Below are 18,774 nucleotides of genomic sequence, written 5' to 3' on the forward strand. Positions count from 1 at the left end.
TTCATATTCCAAACCCAATAATTTGGTCAAAAGCAGTTGTCAGTTTCCGGTCCAGAAACACTCTTACCACCTCGTTGTGGATTAATTTGAGTTGTTTCATGTTTCCCCTTTAACATCAACATCGGAACAAGATTGAACTTTGGTATCTCCGAAATTGTATCTAACGATTTATGGTTTCTCCCGTTCTTATGATTTTTCAGTTTGCCATACAAGCTGGTCCTATACTAACACACGGTATCTGAAAGGATACACTGTTACAAGGAAAATAAGACACACAAAAACAGAAAGGCCAAAAAGGGGAAATCATTCAAAATGAATTGTTTACAGCAGAGCTTGAAATCTAGGTGCTAAGCTATAAAGTAGCTTAACATGCTGATTCAATAGCACTTTTTCAGATATATTCTTCACAGCCCGTACATATGACAACTATTTTTGGCATGCTGGGGACCTTGGAACTCAAGCATAAGTATCTGAAGCATCAGTTCGCACATATATCAAACGATAAGATTAAACTCTAATACAGGGCATCGACAAACTCCCAACTCCATACGGCAGCTTGAAAATCCACAAGAAATTCCAGCATTTGGCTCCAGCTTCATGGCTTGTGGACCTTAAAACCAAAAACCCTAGGTACATAGCCCTGACCTGGCTTCTGTGGCTTCAGATTTCCGTAAGTCATCAGGAACAAATGAGGAAATGTTGTTCCGAAATAGGCTCCATCGATGTCTTGGTGAAGTCAAAAGAACGACAATAATCTGAGCATACAAAGTGGCAGAATATGCAAGTATAAAATGCACTAAACTGGTGATCAGTGCCGACAATGAGAGTTCAAGAACAGAACCAAATTTTCTAGAACTATCAGGAAAGTAAAACAAAGAGGAACACACTGACTCAACAACCATGCGTAGTGCTTATATTACACTGGCAAACAGCAATTATGTAGGTAAAATGGGATTAAAAGAAAATCTTTTGGTTAAGAGGATAAATAATTCAGAACACTCAGAGAACAAAATCATGTGAGAATGATTTTATTCCTTTTCAGGGTTCTTCCAAGAGTGATGAGTTGAAGCAACTGGGACGAAGACTTTACATATAATAAGAAACGTTTAAATTGACTTCTCCCATTTATTTATCATGTTTCTGTTAACATGCAATGGCAGAAAAGGAGGGGCCAGAGGTGCAAAACCATTAAGCTGGAGCAACTTCTGAATCCTGAGTTCGCTTCATTTAGGTTTGTGTGTTGAACTAATATTTCACCTGCCATTCCTTTGTCCCTTTACACCTAGCAACTGAATGAATGGTAGAGGATGCGCAAAGAATGGACTAACTTAAAGACCCCAACTTATGATCAGCAGATCCCTAGGTTCAATTCCTGGTGGGATGCACACCCATGAGACCCTCCAAGTCTACTGGAATTGGCTCCGTATGGATGCGATCTTATCAACCATACAGTTGAGGGCATGAAATAGCCCCTCCGACCAACTTCAAGAAATTTGATTATAAAACTCACAAATTCTTTCCAAAAAATTTCAACCCTGAAATTTGTAAAAATTCCACCCAGCACATTGCCCCACTAAACAGTTACAGTTTCATTTTTTAACTACAGTTGCCTGCAAAAACACGTACTCAATTTATTTAAAAAATAGAAGATAAGGCATTTGAAGAAGCAAGATTTTCCGTAGAAGTAGTAGTAACCAAAGCAGAAACACACAGATACTATTTGGCCAATATGATGTGGTAGTCATAGTTTATGTAACTAACTAATGCTCACACAATAAGCAAACAAAAGCGGAACATAAAGACACTAATTGACACAAATGAAGCAACCACAAGATGTTTCACATCAAATGCAATACCAAAAGAAAAATTAAAAAGAAAAAAAAAGGATACTCTCCTGAAACCTGGATCTTGGTGTGTAGATATCTTCACACTTGGGACAATAAATTTTCACTGTGCTTTGACGAGGAACATCAGATGGACCAACTGGTAGGCAAGGTTGTCCACAGCAAAACACTCTGGGGCATCTCCCAAATTCGGCATTCTTGTATTTCTCTAGCTGAAAATGACCACATGCTGCCCCATTATTACAGCAGTGGAATGACAAACTTTTAAATGATGGAACTAATTCTCACCATAGCTGCCAATCCTTTTGTTGTCAGTATGTAGCGAACATGTATCAGGCCATAAAGCATCTCAGCTGCTGATTCAACTAATTCATTCTGTTCCTCTGTAAACATATCTCCTACAGATTAGATTAATTCCACCCTATCATTGGAATGCCAAAAGTCTATAAAGCATGAGAAAGATAACATCATCATCAATTCATAGTAAAAACAATACATACACACACGTATATATATATTTTCATATATATATATATATATATATAAAACCTCAGTATGGTGTCAATTTTGAATAAAAAAAGTCTAGTGTAGGAGTCAAATGTCACTGTTAAATCATGAAAAACAAGCAGTTGAAAACTAGAAAAAGACAATCTACCAGTGAGTATCTTTACTTTCATTAACCATGATCAGATAACCAGAACACAACAATTGCTTCAGCTTATCTGGCATAATTTTTTTTCAATTGGATTGGTTTCATATGATGTGAAACACAGCCAAATTAAGTTGATCAAGAAAAAGGCTGGTATTATAACCTGTGTCTCTCATTACATTACACCCTTTACGACAATGGAGGTTACAGACATGTCATCCAATAAATGCTACACTATTTCCCGCACAGTATCAACACACTTTTTTACATCAATTAACAAAACAAAGAGAAAAGATATAGAACCTGTTGATTCCTGATCCAACTTCAAAATAAAACACCAATATAACAATCGCTGAACAGGTCAATACCATATGTGCTTATGGGTGTGTTATATTTCACAAACCTTATGCTAAAATATTTTAATCAGTCAACAATTATAGGAATTACATCCTATGTGCTATAACATCTCTGTTAGCCACTAGTGTCACAAGTAACTCGAGAAAATCTTTCCTAACATTTATTGGAGACAATTCAATTAAGTAACATGAAAATTCTGTAAACAAATGTTGAAACACCTATGACCACGACCTGGCTGCTGTTAACTTTTAAGTAATAGTGGCAGACCCAATAAGCAAAAGCATCTGAAAAATCCCATAACCGAATAATTATCCAGTTTGAAAATTTTATAGTATGAACATAACTAAGCAGAAACAGTAATGGCAGCAAGGCAAGGAAATCACAAATTTCAATTAGCATACTTCCAAATGTTGAAAAATTGAATGTTTAAAGCAATTACAGAACTGGAAACAATGACAGGAGACTGTATTTTATTACTAGACAGAGCGGACTGAAAGCAAAGCCTGCTAATATATGCATTTATACACATGAGAGTGTACAATCGTGCATCCAAATGATGTGGGAAGAAGTAACATAAAATCATCTTCCAAATATATATGGAAAACTGCTATATAAACTACACGTTAACAGTTCCAGACACAATATCTGTAAACTCTTTTTCTGCCTTTGTGTCAGCAGTAAGATTATTGTGGTCTTTGACTACAAAAAATATGTACCAAATATATCATGTGAAACTGTCAGACAACTACAATAGTCAGTCTAGCCAAATAGTTTCTTGTTTCCAGATGAAATCTTGCTAATTCTTTCTTTTTCCTCTATCTTTGGGTCGCAAGTAATATCATGTCACTTTTAAAATGTAAATGCTTTCTTCTCTGTTGCCTAAGCTTGAAAATGTACGGCCGAGTCATAACTAGAATGGAGGGGACCGGTACAATGCCAGTCCTGGAATCGTGGATAATTCCATATCCACAACGACTCTCTTTGTCTCCGCTGATATTGGCCGATTCGAATCCCTGATGCATGGAATCGGCCAAAATATCCGAGTCCACTCGGAGTCGACTCGGATTTTTTTCAGATTGCGCCTTTTATGGTGTTTTCTATTTTTAGTAATTTTTTCAGATTTTTTGGAATTTTTTATGTGCCATAATGTGCGTATCACCCGATATCCAACCGATATACCGTGATGGATGTGGAACAACTGTGACCGCGACGCGATCGTGACGGCGAACCATGATTACACATTCAAAACTTAGATTCACAGTCAATTGATGAAATCAAAAGAACATACAGTTTGCTAGCACAATTCTCTTATCGTTTCAGTAAGTAACCTCTTTCAAACTTTGCTTTAATGAATGGTCTACACAGTTGTTGTAGCTGATATTTCAGAAATCAGCCGATTACCACCATCAATTTAATCATGACAGAACGGCATGACAAACTTACCATGAGAAGACTCGACATCCAGAATCAAATCAAGAGCATAGTCATAATAGGGAACTTGGCTGCTTAAACCACAAAGGTTAAAATCATCTTGAATGTAATCATCATCAACTTCACAGAAAAACTCGTTGCCACGAAGATTGCAAAACCATGATATCCAAGATGTGTCTTCCCCATCTGAACCACTAACATCTGACTCTTCACTGTCCGTTTCTGATTCCTCAGCTGTCAATCAAAGCCGTCAGAACTGGAATTAGCTAGATGAACACTCTGAATATAATCCCAAACAAATACATTACTACAACCCAATTATGTATCATCCCATTTTCGTTGTTAACAAAAGTAAATTGCATTTAATAGGATGATAAATAGATTACAACAAAAATAGCAAAACACGTGCAGTTAATGACAAAGAGGTCCAGCACCTCAGAATCAAGAGATGAACTTAACAATTACAAAAACAAGAACAAGTTAAGGAAGGAAAAAAAGAGAGGCAGCCACCCGGATGAACATTTTTAAGCAATGCAAGATGGAATTAAAGAAATGCAATTAAACGACTACAGAAAATGGAAAGAAGCAAATGAAATAGAGAAGAGGGGAGGAAAAGCTTTCTTAACCATTTAGTTGTTTTCGTTGACTCAGAATGACAGTCAGATTCTTACCATCTCTTTTTCCCGTCCCCTTGGTGATACCTAACAACTCCCATTTCTCACCTTCTAAACAACACAGCCCCCAAACAAAGAAAATAAAAACAATCACTTATCAGTTATTTTCCCTATTTGTACCAATTTCGTATTTAACAAGAGTACTCCACTGCTAAGCCATTTCTGTTATCAAGCTGCACAAGCCTTTCAAACTAAACATTAGCGGTTCAAAGCACATAAAGCCTTATTCTTGAAGGAGCAAACCATCTTAACACTACTTAAATCCACAAGAAACCATAAATTAGGATTACAAAATCCCACAGCATCGTCAATTCACTCTTCAGAAGCTCGAATTCACAAAGAATGAAGAAAAATCCAAAATTTCGTACACAATGCACACACATAGACACTAAAAACCACAAATTTAGCCAGTAACAAAAGCACATTATGGCAGACAAGAGAGACAGACCGTCAGAGGCTTTGGCGTCCTTGAAATGGTGATTGTCACTGTTAGTCTTAAACATGGACGACGAGCGATGATGATCTTTCCCGTTGAGAGCCCTGCCGGTGGCTGTGGTAGTGGTGGTCACCGACGTAGACGGCGAGGATCGTTCGAGATGTTTATCTAATGCTTCATTAATCCGCTTCCGATCACCCTCCAACACAAATCCAGCCGGCACTGCTTTCGACCCTCCACCTCCCCTATACATCTTCTTCTCCTGCTCCCCTTCTTCTCCGCCGCCGTTGTTCCTCTTCCTCTTCTTCTTCTCTACGCCGTCGTTTTCTCGTACTAATAAACAGAAACAATAGAATTAAACAAAAAAAATCTGAAGAGAGAGAGAGAGAATTAGGGTTTTGGAAAAAGGGGAGGAGAGAGAAATGAGAGAGAGAGAGAGAGAGAGAAAAGGAGCTCAGCTAACCCATTCCCCTTTATTTTTGTTTCTCACTCTAGAATTCGTTCATTTTTGGGCAGATTTTTCAGATTTATCTAATCTAACATTGTACAAAAGCGACTCTGTGTATTAGTGCGTGTTTTTGTCTGTGCCTTTTATATACAAATGCGTGTGACTGTATGTATATTCTGATTGTGCCCTAGTGTGTGACTGTGTGAGAGAGAAAGCCAGAGCGAAGAGAGACAGAGAGAGAAAGACCGTGGGAGAGTGGAAAGACAGTGGGAGAGCTGGATGTCCTGTAATATACCGGCGGGAACAGGCAAAGCTAGGTTCTGCTCAGTCTTTTTTTTCCTTTTTTTTTTTTTTTGCCCCCCTGGTGGTGGGAATGTGGTTGGCCGATGGGAAGGCTCAAGGCTGGTCTAATGGAATATTTTCTGCCGAGGCTTAATCATTTGATGTAAATTGATTACCAGTCACAAAAAGATCAATAATGTTTTGATTGCCAATTGCCAATCACAAAAGATCAATAATGTTTATAATTTCGAATTAATGAAAAAAAAGGTATGTAGTTGAAGTATGAAATTTTTAGAAAAGTAAATTATTAATCAGAAAAGGCATATATATAAATATAAAAAAAGGTTATGCGTGTTAGAAGTGCATATACATAATAGGTGTGAATCGAATGTGTTTAATTGGACATACATTACAAAAACTTAATAATATATGCATATATATATAAAGGTCAAATATTAAATGGGCAGAAAAAGTTCTGGTATTAGATTTCATTTCATTATTTAATTCAAGTTTTTAAAACTTCCTGTGGTTTCACTAATTAAAGTTGCCAAATACAAATTTCAATTATTGAGAAAAAAAAAAAATAGGAGTACCATCTAACAGAATAGAATTCCTGGTATCATATAATTTCCTACAATGTAAACGAAAAAAGCTTGAGAAAAGGTAAAATTTGTACATTTCCATCCTAATTTCACACGCCATTAATTAGTCACTATTGCACTCATGTTTAAACGCTTACATAGTAGTATGAGTATGAGAGAGGAAGATGATGATTTTGCTGCTCAGCTTTTCACCCAATGCAGAAAATGAACTTTTTGTGTAGGCAAAAAGTCGTCTGTCCCCTTGACGAACAATAGTAGTGTCATCTAACTCATATGGCTCAAGATTGGGGTATGTAACGTACCAAAGAATAATAGGTACAGGGCAAAGTTCTTCTGCTTAAATCAAGGACGATATGAGCGAAGATTATTCGGACAAAACCAAGACTAATTCAAACTTGTTGCTTCAAAGACTCGGAACTTGCAAGTATCTTTTGTTAGAAACATGAATGCTTAGTTAGTATGACTGAACGAACACTAGCAGCTGCAGGCAGAGGGGCAAGTAGAACTCAAGAATGTGCCGCCCTGCATCATGTGAATTCTAACTGATGGAGTTCTGGCAAGAATTGACAAATATTGGCAGGAGGTTATGCTACATTTACAAGCCCATAGTAGTGTGTGTGCACAGTTTCTAACACACATGACTCATGACTTGCAACAATCAATACACAGCCATTTTAGTTAATTAGTATTTAAACTTCATGATCAAAATTGCTCTCTCCAACTTGCTAAAATTACTAAAGCGATAGACCAGAACTAACATGGACGGGATCGCTGACTTGACTTGACCCAAAAAAGTAAACAAACAAAGGATTACATAATTACATAAGCAAAGTCACAGAATAGGAACATATTAGAGAGAGAGAGAGAGAGAGAAGAGGAACGTATTGAGGGTGCGGTAACTCGTACGGCAACTTCCTACTCTGAATAGCATTTTATTCAAATGTCATCGAAATACTTCTCTTCTGCATCATCATTTGCTTCTTTCATCCAGTGATCATCTAAACTCTCATCCTCGTCAATTTTCGAATAATCCATATGCTGATGATCTTCCCCTGATAAAAATTTTTGCTTCATGATGTAGATAAACTGGTCCATGCGATCTTGCATCTCTTCCAAGGATAAACTTTCCTCCTCAGCAGGTTTACTCGCTGTGGGTTGTCCATTATTTCCAGCTGAAATATCATCTATGGGCACCTGAATATTTTTACACACACAAAACCACTAGATAAGAATCACATCAAGAATCTGCTACTTAAATTGAACAAGGTTCCAGTCATCTAATGACTTATTAGACAAATAGGGTCGCATAAGGAGTTGTACACCATTGTTGTGACCAATCTATTAATAGTCCCTCTTAACTCAAATTTCAGAATGAGATCCAACATAATGGCCATAAGTACTCATCATATATACCAGAATAGCTGCTTCCTCTACAAGACCTAGATGACTAAACTCCGAATTATCAGAGGCTGTAGGAAGAAGGGTGAATTTTTTGATAAGCTCAAGTAAAATTATTCAAAAAAAGGAAAATTTAAAATGCTTCAAAGTTGCTGGCAGACCATAAAAGTCATTGCCCCGATTTCATTGACGCATAGCCAAACATACCAAGACTAGCTTGTACAGGGAAAACATTTCATTTAGAATGCTAAAAACATAATACATTAAAAGTTGTAGCACAAAAACCAATTTAATCAAGTGCTCATCTTTCTCCATTTGAGCAGTAATCAAGAAATTTGGTTAGAAATATCTGAATTCTGATAATATTCGATTTAAAGAAGGTAAAGAACAAAGGGTAAAAACAAAAAATATTCAAGAGAAGCATAATTACCTCCTGAACTTGTGAAGTCCCATTAGCAACATGAGTCTTCATGTATTCTCTCTCATCGTTATTGCCATCTTCTTCCTCTTCTTCTTCTTCTTCTTCTTCTTCTTCTTCTTCTTCTGATTCTGATTCTGATTGTGATTCTCCCTCTTCTTGTGCTTCCTCATTACCCACCCAATCTCTCTCGGCAACACCTAGCCGCTGCTGCTCCCCCCTAATTTTCTGAACTAGCATTGCCTCTTCAGAACGCCTCATCAAAGTTTCTGACCACCTCTCCCCAGGCCTAGCCATGCTCCTCCCACTAGGATCCTGAAACTTCCCTACAAACTCATGGTGCAGGTAAGGCTCTCTTTCCCTCATTTCATCCTCTGAGAAATACTGCCCGTCACTAATTAATTTATCTAAATATGCCAGCCTTCTATTCTTAATTCTTGTAGACCTAGACTTCAACTCCTCCGCTGTTGGACTAAGCACACTTCGTAAGTGATTTAAATGCCAATTGATTTCATAATCACCTTTTAAAACATCAAATTCCTTAAGCTCATCTGGTGTTAATTCTGATCCATATCTCTCTGCAACAAAAAATAACGAATCATGTGAGCAACTCCAAAATATTACCACCAGGCCACAAAAAATAAGTGTAATTTTTCAGCACACATGACATTTTAAAATCCAAGAGCTCGTGTAGTTACAGGTGGAGCAACACCAGGAGCAATGGGGGCAGTTAGAGAAGGGGTGTTCTTACCCAAGAAATACGAGATCTTTAAAGATCTAAGTGCAGTCTTAAGAAGTATGAGGTCCTCAAAGATCTAAGTGCAGCTGACCGCCACTGCAAACTACTTAAATGAGAGTATAATTCACATAGGCTTGCAAGTAAATTAGTAGGTGTCTCTTAGTGATTCTTCTTTTTAAGCATTGCACCTTAAATTGCTGACAAATTATTTTATCAAGTTCATTATTAAATGCAGTAACTTTTTTTAGCATTTAATCTCTTTTATTATGACTAATTTGATGACTTTAGGAACATCAGAGTCCCTGCCTTTCTAAAACAGCAAAAGTAAGCTCAAACTAAATTTTGATGTGGCTATTTGGGCATGACAGCTTGAAATCCTTCCTAAATGATAATGTTCATCTTGGACGAAGAGGGTTAGGGAGAAGGAACCAGAAAACAAGAAACAAGAGGATCAACAAAGAGGAAGCCAGGCGAGGAGAATGGAGACATTAAACAAAACACAGTTCAAAGTCTGAATTAAACAACATTTTTTAGTCCTAGATTAGATTCAATTCGTGGAATGCCCTCTTCTATAATTTCTCTTAAGAATGTATACAATGTACTAGTCACAAATAAATGATAGGCGACAAGCTAATTAAACCACAATCGAATGTACTTTAGTATTTCCACCAAAAGTAGTAGTACCTTTTACCATTCACTCGTATCCGATGCACCAGTACTTCACCTTATTTGTTAAATTGCTAAAGCTAAAAGAAAATCGGTCATTTGACTATAATATCAGAGCATCAAATTAGCATACTTCATCTTAACCAAGTACTAAATGATATCATTCCATTGACAAATTGCATGATAACTTTCTAAAGCATGAATTTTTCATATATTACGAAATAGGTATATATAAAAACGACAAATTGGATCGCCATTTACGAATAATACTATAGGATTAGGGTGAACATGCATACCTAAGAAAACTGCGGCGTCACGAGAGAGGAGGTCAAGGAGGAGGGACTGGCGTTGGGCGGCGGTGGTGGCTGAGGGTTGGATTGCTCGAGGAAAGTACAAATTATCGAGCTTGGATAGTCTCTCGGACATGTTATTCATGGATTCGCTGCTCAGCAGCCCAGTCGAGGTCGGCGTCTCCTCCCGCTGCACCATCTCTGGTTGAAGATGGAAAATTACAGAATCCTAATTCTTCGTTAATCTTTAGCTTCAGAGGCTCTTTAGCTGAAGTAGCCAAAACGAGAAACTGAATATCAGTGAAACAGGGAGAAAAAAAGCGAACTTTATATTATATACATATATATATATTTATGCTAACCGCCATTGAAGTGGAAGGGGTGGTCCCCTCAAAAAAAAAAAAAAAAGGGGTGGGGAATTGGGAATTTAACTCCTCCTTTGGCACGTGCTCATCACGTGATTCTGATAGTTTGTTGAGAAACAAATTACTGTGGATTTGTTTGGATTGAAGGTTATTTGGAAATATTTTTTTGTAGTAGTGTTTAGTATAGCAATTTTTTAATATGTTGTATGTAGTATTAAAAAAGGAAAAAAAAAAAAGGATTGAGAAATATACTTTGTGAATAATAAATCCCACTATCAACATTCAATAGTTTTCTTTCAGATGATGATACCTAGAAATAGACAAACCTTAAAATGAGATTACTGTCCCCTCCTCTACAAATTTTAATAGCAAAGTGAAACCCCATATCTAACCAAACTGTTATGATGGAATGATAGATACATCATTAGTATCATAAACAAAACGACATCCATTCAAAAGTTCAAGAAAAATAATCTAAGCTCAAAAGCTATCAAATGAAAATCTCCTAAAATGTGTTGTTTGACAGCTTGTAGATCAGAAACAGATGTACTCCTCCTATCTCTGTGCAATCTACTACTTTTTGGGGCTCATTTCCAGATGCAAGCCTTTAGCCAGAAAGGATGAGAATGGTAATTTGCCAGTAGGGCTGATGCTGTATCAAGTAACTTGACTCGAGCTCGCAAGCTACTCAGTCAGCAGCTCTGCTTGAGCTCGGTCAACTCGGTTTGGCCGAGCTCGATCTCGAGCTCGAACTGCTTGGTAGAAGCAGCGAGTCGAGTTCGAGTTTCAATATTTTACACTCGAGCCTAATCGAGCTTTTTTCTAATAAATATTTTAATTTTTACTATTGTGAAATGTCAATAATATCATTTATTTAAAATTATATGTAAAATATTAATTTTTATTATATAAGCTTGATTAGACTTGATTGAACTCGAATAGGCTCGATTAAGCTTGATTTGAATTAATTAGATTTAATTAAACTCAAGCTCGAGTAACGTAAATTGACATCAAGTTCGAGCTCAAGCTTGACTTCTAAAACTCGACGAGACGAGCTCGAACTTGATCTCGAGCTTAGTTATTTTATTTCGAGTCGAACTCGAGTAGTGACTCGAGCGCACCCCTATTTGGCAGTGATGTAGAAGAATCTTTAATGCATTTGTGCATTTTATGCAGGGATCATTATTGGAAGATAAAGGAGTGTGTTGATACTATGATGCAAGAACAATAAAATTCTCCAGTTATGTCATTCAGTTCCCAGCAATCAACTCTGTAACACTGGCAGTATCTGGAGTCGTTGAAGTTCAAGCATTCAACAGACTACATTATACCACTTCGTTTGGGAACTGGAGGTGGTAAAAACGAGAAAAAAAGAAAATTTTGTTACAATCCATTCCGTTTTAACATGATAGTACTAGAGAAGTTTTCATCACAATTTGTATAATTATCTTGCAGTCTACTTTGTAGTCTATGAGGTTATTGGGTGGTCATAATTGGTCGACATGGTCAGTGATTGCATCTGGACAAGAGTCTGCTTGCAAAAGCTCCAGGCGTGTGAACGGCGGAGCAAACTGTAAAATGTAGTCTTCATCTGAAACCAAATAATTGAAAACCAATTAACTGTCTGGAACAAGCATTTTTTTATTGCTGATATCACAGACAAAAAGGCAGACAATCTTGAAACCAAAACCACCAAAGAAAAGGATGTTCCAAGGCTTCTTCAACATTTCCTCCTTCCAAGTTCCATCTATTACCGCAGCAACCAAATAAAAACTTCGAATTGAATTAAAAGCATTAAGATGTTCTTACTCTCTTTGACTGTTCCATAAAGCCAGCATAACACCTCATCAGCAAATGCCAGGCACACTCCACCCTGCCAAGCCCGTTATTACAGTCAGGAATGAACAATTACATATAGCCATGAACATTGTCATTTTAATTGCCATCTTTGCAAAATACAAGGGCCCAAATAGGAAAGAGGGGGGGAGGGCTGCCCACACAGTTCATGACAAGGGTCGTAAAGATGATGTGATATCACAAATTAATGATGACTGTGATTTTATTTTCTACATGAAATGCAGCATTTTCCCAGCTCATTGCTGTTACCTAGATTGAGTGGTGACAAAACTCCCAATCATATTTTCATCACAAAGAATATTTCCTCCCCCCCTCAACAGCAGGTGGGAAGCTCCAACCAAAACTATAAAAAAGAGTGAAAGGGAAAATGGGAGATATAATTTGAAGGAAATGTGAATGAGCAAAATCAAATTCTCTTCTCTTTTTCTTAACTGGCTCAAGTCACAGGATATGGTGATACCTTGACATATGGCTAGCAAAAGCCAAATTCATAACTTCTACAACACCCTTAAGCTAAGCTATCCAATTTGGCATTAAATTCATTTTCCAGTGGACGAGATACAAAAGTCATGAAATACCACGAGGGTGCACTTAAATTACAACCTCAGAAAAATAATAATCAAATGATGAGAATGAAAGACTGGCATACCCTACCTGCCAGTAATTCTTCATTTTTACTCTTCCTGTAACCTCTTTGGTTCTTAGTCTTTCTGTTCGGACAAGTCGGCCACCATCATCTCTGAATCAAGAAAATATTATGAAAATAATCAATATCACTTGTGTTCTACCATGGTTTATTTACCTTCAGAACCTACTACTAGCTAATGAAACTGCATGCAGCAAGCTGTCTCTTTTTGCAGGCTTAGAGAGACGGAGAAAAGATGTTATCCAACAAGAAAGGACAAGACCATTGTATCACATGAATTACCTAAATCCAATAACGATATAAGGTACACCAGCTAGAAAGGACTGGATCTGCAAGATAAGAGATAAAATTGCTTACATAAAGTCAAACAAGTTGAAAGACTACTAATCACAACATATACCCAAAATCTTAAACAAAAGAATCACAAATTTATCAGGAATGAGATCACTTTTACTTTAAAAGCCAAAAGAAACAAAAGAAAAAAAAAAAGCACAAAAGAATCAGCTATTGAGAAACTACAAATGAAAGGACAATGCTGAAAAAAAAGGATAACGCTCCTACGAAATGACTACAATAAACGCTCTGTCTCAATAGTGCAACTTAGCTGTAAACAGAAAATGTAAGCTCATACAACTTCCACAAAGTATATAAACATCACCAGACAAGAAATCCATCATAAACAAAACAAGCAGATTTTGCATTCTTATGTACATGTTAACCACAAAAAGTAAAAACATTAGCAGACAACACCTGACAACTAGAAACAGGACACAAAATCGATACCAATGAATACATACCCAGAACTTAAGTAATTTTTCCCTCTCAAATCTTTCCTCAGTATGATAATCCAGCTGTAGACAGCAGATGAGATATGAAATTACATCAAAAATACTAAGGAAATGAAAGAGGAAAAGCAAAAACACAATTCCATCAGACTTAGCACCTCACGACTTGTCTTCAGTTCTACATAGAACCTCCTTCCATCATCAGTGGAATCACAGCAATCCATTTCAGCGCCCATCAATATGCGATGTGCTCCCAACTTGGTTTTAAGTACAGAGCAATACTCAACATTTGCATCAACATGATGAATCCCTTCTCCATCGCCTCTAGTTGGATCTTCTGTAGCAAGGCTCTCAAAACAGTAGCCCCAGTAACACCTAATTCAAGCAATGGCAGAAAGACTTGAGAAATATACAGTGGAGAAGAATGAAGAGGTGAAAGGCAAGGCTCTGATAGTAATCAAGTTATTCAGAAGTGCTGGTAAGGCAAATTCAACCCCCCCCCCCTCCCCCCCCCAAAAAAAAAGGAAGAAGAAGAGAGAATGGTTTACGTCCGAGACAAGTCCAAAAATGTCACCTCTAAAGTCGAGAAGCATAGGAGAGCCTATATCTAGCCAATCCTCCCTTATCTTACCACATATGCCGCTCAATTACGAGTGCCATGAAAGGCAACTATCTACAACTACAAGAAATATTAGTATTGTTATTTATGTTTTGCCCATGGAAGATCACTGTGATGGTGTTAGAGATACGTTTAAAAACCGATTTTGCACATATTGGCACCTGTACATATTCATGTACAGACCACAGAGAGAGAACGAAGTCTTGATGATTTTAGTCTGACAGCTCTGACAGGACAACAAGAATGGTAATCTTATCAATTAAGGGAGTTTTATATTAACTTCTTTTTCTGTCTTTAGGTAAATTACATCAAACAAACCAAATTAATCCAAATGAAATAATGAATCAGTACATCACTGTATCAAGTTCCACGATTGTATTTCCATCTGCAAATAAAACATCACATCAACGTCTTGCCAAGAAACTAAATTTGCAGACTAACTTCCATGTCTGTGTGCTGATTCTCAGTGATTTAACTCCTGTTCTACTTCATTCTGCACAAAACCCTGCCTAAAAGAAAGCCAAAAAAAAAAAAATCTGGCCAGCATTGAACTCAAAATATGACTTTGACATTCAGGATCACAACAGCACAAGAAAAACAAGAGGTAACAGTGTCCAAATATTGAGGTGGCACCCATCCATCTTAGATAGACACCCACACCAGAAAAAAGTGAATTCTAGACATCCCCAGACTTTCTGATGAGAAACAGAGAAGTTAAAGCCTTGAATGATTTAAAAGTGATAAAGAAAATTTACCTTCGCCGCTCCAGCTCGCTTTGTGGCCTTTCTGGCAATTTATGCACGTCAAGATACACGACACCATTCCTTTTATGTACCCCCATCTCCCAAGGTTCATGCCTTATATAAGCAGTAGCCAATATCTACAAATTAATGAAATCATCTGTCAAGTAGCCAATAGTGGTCCATGGAATAAAATGGCTTGTAACTTGTATCATTTGATCAACATCACAGCCATGCAGTTACACTCATCAGAATATTAAACCTATATTCTAACACAACCTTAAAGCAACACTGATGAAAAATAGTCTAAGGAATGTTTCATACATTAATCAACAATGAAATGACCAGATCTAATCCAAAACTGGAACAACAAATTGTTTCATATCATGGTAACATTATTCTAAAATGCGCATCAATGACAAATTTTGATTCCATATTATCTAAAATGGGAAGAACATCTTTCATCTCATCCTTACTTCATTTTAAAATGCAAATCGATGACAAATTTTGCTTAGATCTTTTTGAGTAGTAGGAATAGTATTTTAATCAGCTACTAAAAATAACTACTTACCTTATTAAGGTTGTTGCGATACGTCTGCCACAAGAAAAAGAGAAGGGAACACATTATGTTTTCTGCCTTTGAAGTATATTTGCAATAAAATGCTTGACTAAGTGCAGATTTCTCACCACAAAGTGCATGTTTTGAAGTGGTATGTTTTTACTTCTTATGCAAGCCAGAAGATCACCAAAGCCCTCAGAGCCTAGATCTGGAACAATACCATCACATATCAAGCATCAATTATTGGCAGCGCATAAATGTTACCAATCCTAAAAGATATCTCCAGCGGTTTGAATCTTATGATAAAAAATTTCCATGTTATACACATTTCCTTGTAAGCTAACCTTTCTTTGGAATGAAAGTATCAAAACCTTCATTCAGGTCAAACCCAATATCTTGAGTAATGACACGCTTAAATAGTCTCTGAAAATTGTCAAGAAAGAAGCAATTTACATCAGCTAAACATCATCATCAAATATTCAAAACCAGACCTACTGCTAAGAAAAAATTAAAACTGTCAAAAGAGAGGTTTACCAAACTACGGTCATCAAAGAAGACATCCCCACCTTCTATGCGACTATAGCAAGCCAGCTCGCAAGGCTATATTTAATCACAAAATAAGACAAAGAACAAAACCAATCAGATAATCTCGTTTCATATAACGCGCGAAAGAAGGGCATACAACTCTTCTCCCAATTTATTTCACTGGATCTCAAGCTGGGAATGGCAGACAAATAGGGATAAAACAAATTGATTAGAAGGGCAAGCATCTTAACATGGCCAAATCCAGATATTAATGTCCACAAAACAACTAACAGAAATCGAAGTTATATGTTTCTATTCTCAGAACCAGAGCACTTCAAACCAAGAAAACTTGAAGACACTAAAGAAGGAAAGTTAAATTACCTCCTGAAATGCTATGCATTTTCTTGCTAATGTTTGTTCACTCTTTGAAAATTTTAACTCAGAAACGAAGCGTTCATCACGAGGGGCATTAAAGAACTTTGGGCCACCAAAGTTGGGTCTTTGAGGATAAGGCCCAGGTCGAGGAAGCAGACCAGGTCCTCGGTTGTTGTGCTGCCAACGGCCACGTCCAAAACCCCCTCTCATATGGTTGTTAGTAGTACGTATTGCAGGCAAAACTGCACATTAGGAAATTGAGTAATAACCATCTAGAACATCATTGAACTTATTATTCTTCTTTTCGAATTTTCCAAGCATGTCCATGTTTGCCTTTTTCAACTTTGACAAGACAGCATGATAGGGGCCTTGGGGATTAGAGGAAGGAGAGAGACTGATGGAGAGGTCAAAACCATAATGCTGGCTCAAAACAAATTCAGATTTTCCTAATCACACATAAGATAGCAGATTAAATGCATTCCTAAAATCAGCAGAATACATTATAAATACTTAGGATTGCAACAATTTTGATGCCAATGCACCAATCCGCTCATCATACATTGTAAATCCAATTATTGAATGATAAAGAGTTCTGCTAAAAGCCCCAATTTCCAGAACACAGATAAAGCTCTTAACTTGATCTTGAGCAATACAACTTCAGATATATTTTAGCCAACCATCAAACCAACCACAGCAGTCAAAGAACCAAACACGAAGTTGATAAAAACAGCAGAACTTTGATAGCTAACAAAAGTAATACAACTTAAAGAGATGCAATCTGTATTTTGCATCGCGAAAAAAAACCCGCCAATAAGATCACAAACTCGCAAACTTGAATATATTTTAGCCGATCATCAAAAAGATCACAGCAATCAAATAACCAAATAGGGAGTTGATAATAATAGCTGGCATGCATACAACTAGAGAAAGCTCGCAATCATACAGTATTTTAGATAGCAAATTCACAAAAGAAGTCTTGCAACTAGGATCGCGCTCTCAGTTGGCCACCCTGTCCCACCCAAAAAAGAAAAAAAAAAATCCAACAGTATTGAATGCAGAAGCTGCATACGTCATATTATCCAAACGTCATATTATCCAGCCAATAAACCAGAATATGCAGCCAAACTCATCTAGCGGAACATTCACTTGTACACCAGATTATGCTGCCAGACCCGTCCATCGCATCCCAAAAAGACCCAAGCGAAAAGAGAAAGGCATGCACTTTCCCAGCTCAATGTACAACCCAACTGATGTAAACACTCAAAAATGAAGACCCCAACAGCAGAAACAGTCCAAAATCTCAACTTTAATCCATCACAAGGTCCAACACTCAAAAACCCTACCAAAATCTTCCAAAAACCAATCAAACCACAAACACACACACACACACACACACACACACACACTCCAGACAAAATTTGCAGAAGATGCCCAAGATCAACTTATCAGCTACCAATAAACCAAACAAATTTACTGATGCAAAGGGTGTAAAAAAATACTAACATAAAAAAGGAAAAATTACCAGGAACTGGGTAGGGACTATTAACAGGGGTTTTTCCATAATCCTCGTTATCCGACCCAAAAAGATCCTTGTCATCTTCCTCCTCATCCAAATTCTCATAATAATTTTCTTTACCATCATTATTATAATTCGTATCACTACTCCTATTATGATTAATATTACTGTTATCCCGCGACCTCACTTCTCCGCCATCGTTCTCGTTATCTTCTTCGCTTGCGCTGCTGCTTCTGCTGTGATTAGACGACGACGACCGAGAAGACGAGGCGGCCGATGAGGAGGCGCCGGCGGAGGAGGAGGCGGAGGAGGAGGCGCCGGAGGATGAGGCCCCGGAGGAAGACGATGATTGGCGGGCTTGTTTTTGTTGGTGTTCTTCGTCTTCCTCGACGTCGTCGTTTCGGCAGTTTTGGTCGTCGTCATCGTCTTCCTCGCCGAATAAGTTCATTGCCTGCTGTGCAAAGTCCATTACAGGTTGTTCTGTGACTGTTGAGTTGAGTGCAAAGGAGAGACCGAAAAGATTCTATGAAACCAGTGAGCAGTAGAAACAACT

At 37.4% G+C, this 18,774-nt stretch overlaps 3 protein-coding genes across 5 annotated transcripts; all 3 read right to left on the bottom strand.

Annotated features, from left to right (window-relative positions):
* Positions 1-154: 154 nt before the first annotated feature.
* On the bottom strand, positions 155-6,183 carry LOC113779745 (putative casein kinase II subunit beta-4). 3 transcript variants are annotated; one of them, XM_027325455.1, is made up of 6 exons: positions 6,086-6,183; positions 5,404-5,724; positions 4,294-4,515; positions 2,133-2,242; positions 1,891-2,056; positions 155-726 (listed from the first exon to the last, which is right to left on the bottom strand). In XM_027325455.1, the coding sequence occupies exons 2-6, from the start codon at positions 5,642-5,644 to the stop codon at positions 596-598; spliced, it is 870 nt and encodes a 289-aa protein (XP_027181256.1). In that variant the 5' UTR covers positions 5,645-5,724; positions 6,086-6,183; the 3' UTR covers positions 155-595. The 3 variants fall into 3 exon arrangements, with proteins under 3 accessions (XP_027181256.1, XP_027181255.1, XP_027181254.1); XM_027325454.1 differs by lacking the exon at positions 6,086-6,183 and adding an exon at positions 5,855-6,079 and having other exon boundaries at positions 2,133-2,227; XM_027325453.1 differs by lacking the exon at positions 6,086-6,183 and adding an exon at positions 5,855-6,079.
* Positions 6,184-7,274: 1,091 nt separating this feature from the next.
* LOC113781065 (coiled-coil domain-containing protein 97) lies at positions 7,275-10,535 on the bottom strand. Its single transcript, XM_027326906.1, has 3 exons — positions 10,241-10,535; positions 8,552-9,117; positions 7,275-7,917 (listed from the first exon to the last, which is right to left on the bottom strand). Exons 1-3 carry the CDS (start codon positions 10,431-10,433, stop codon positions 7,660-7,662), a joined length of 1,017 nt encoding a protein of 338 aa, XP_027182707.1. The 5' UTR covers positions 10,434-10,535; the 3' UTR covers positions 7,275-7,659.
* A 1,281-nt stretch (positions 10,536-11,816) lies between these two features.
* Positions 11,817-18,774, bottom strand: LOC113779698 (decapping nuclease DXO homolog, chloroplastic). Its single transcript, XM_027325383.1, has 13 exons — positions 18,228-18,774; positions 16,712-16,947; positions 16,340-16,405; positions 16,150-16,228; positions 15,934-16,013; positions 15,818-15,841; positions 15,262-15,386; positions 14,046-14,262; positions 13,900-13,953; positions 13,385-13,431; positions 13,111-13,195; positions 12,409-12,472; positions 11,817-12,190 (listed from the first exon to the last, which is right to left on the bottom strand). The coding sequence occupies exons 1-13, from the start codon at positions 18,688-18,690 to the stop codon at positions 12,087-12,089; spliced, it is 1,644 nt and encodes a 547-aa protein (XP_027181184.1). The 5' UTR covers positions 18,691-18,774; the 3' UTR covers positions 11,817-12,086.

Source organism: Coffea eugenioides, chromosome 8 (genome assembly GCF_003713205.1).
Source record: "Coffea eugenioides isolate CCC68of chromosome 8, Ceug_1.0, whole genome shotgun sequence".
NCBI lineage: Eukaryota > Viridiplantae > Streptophyta > Magnoliopsida > Gentianales > Rubiaceae > Coffea > Coffea eugenioides.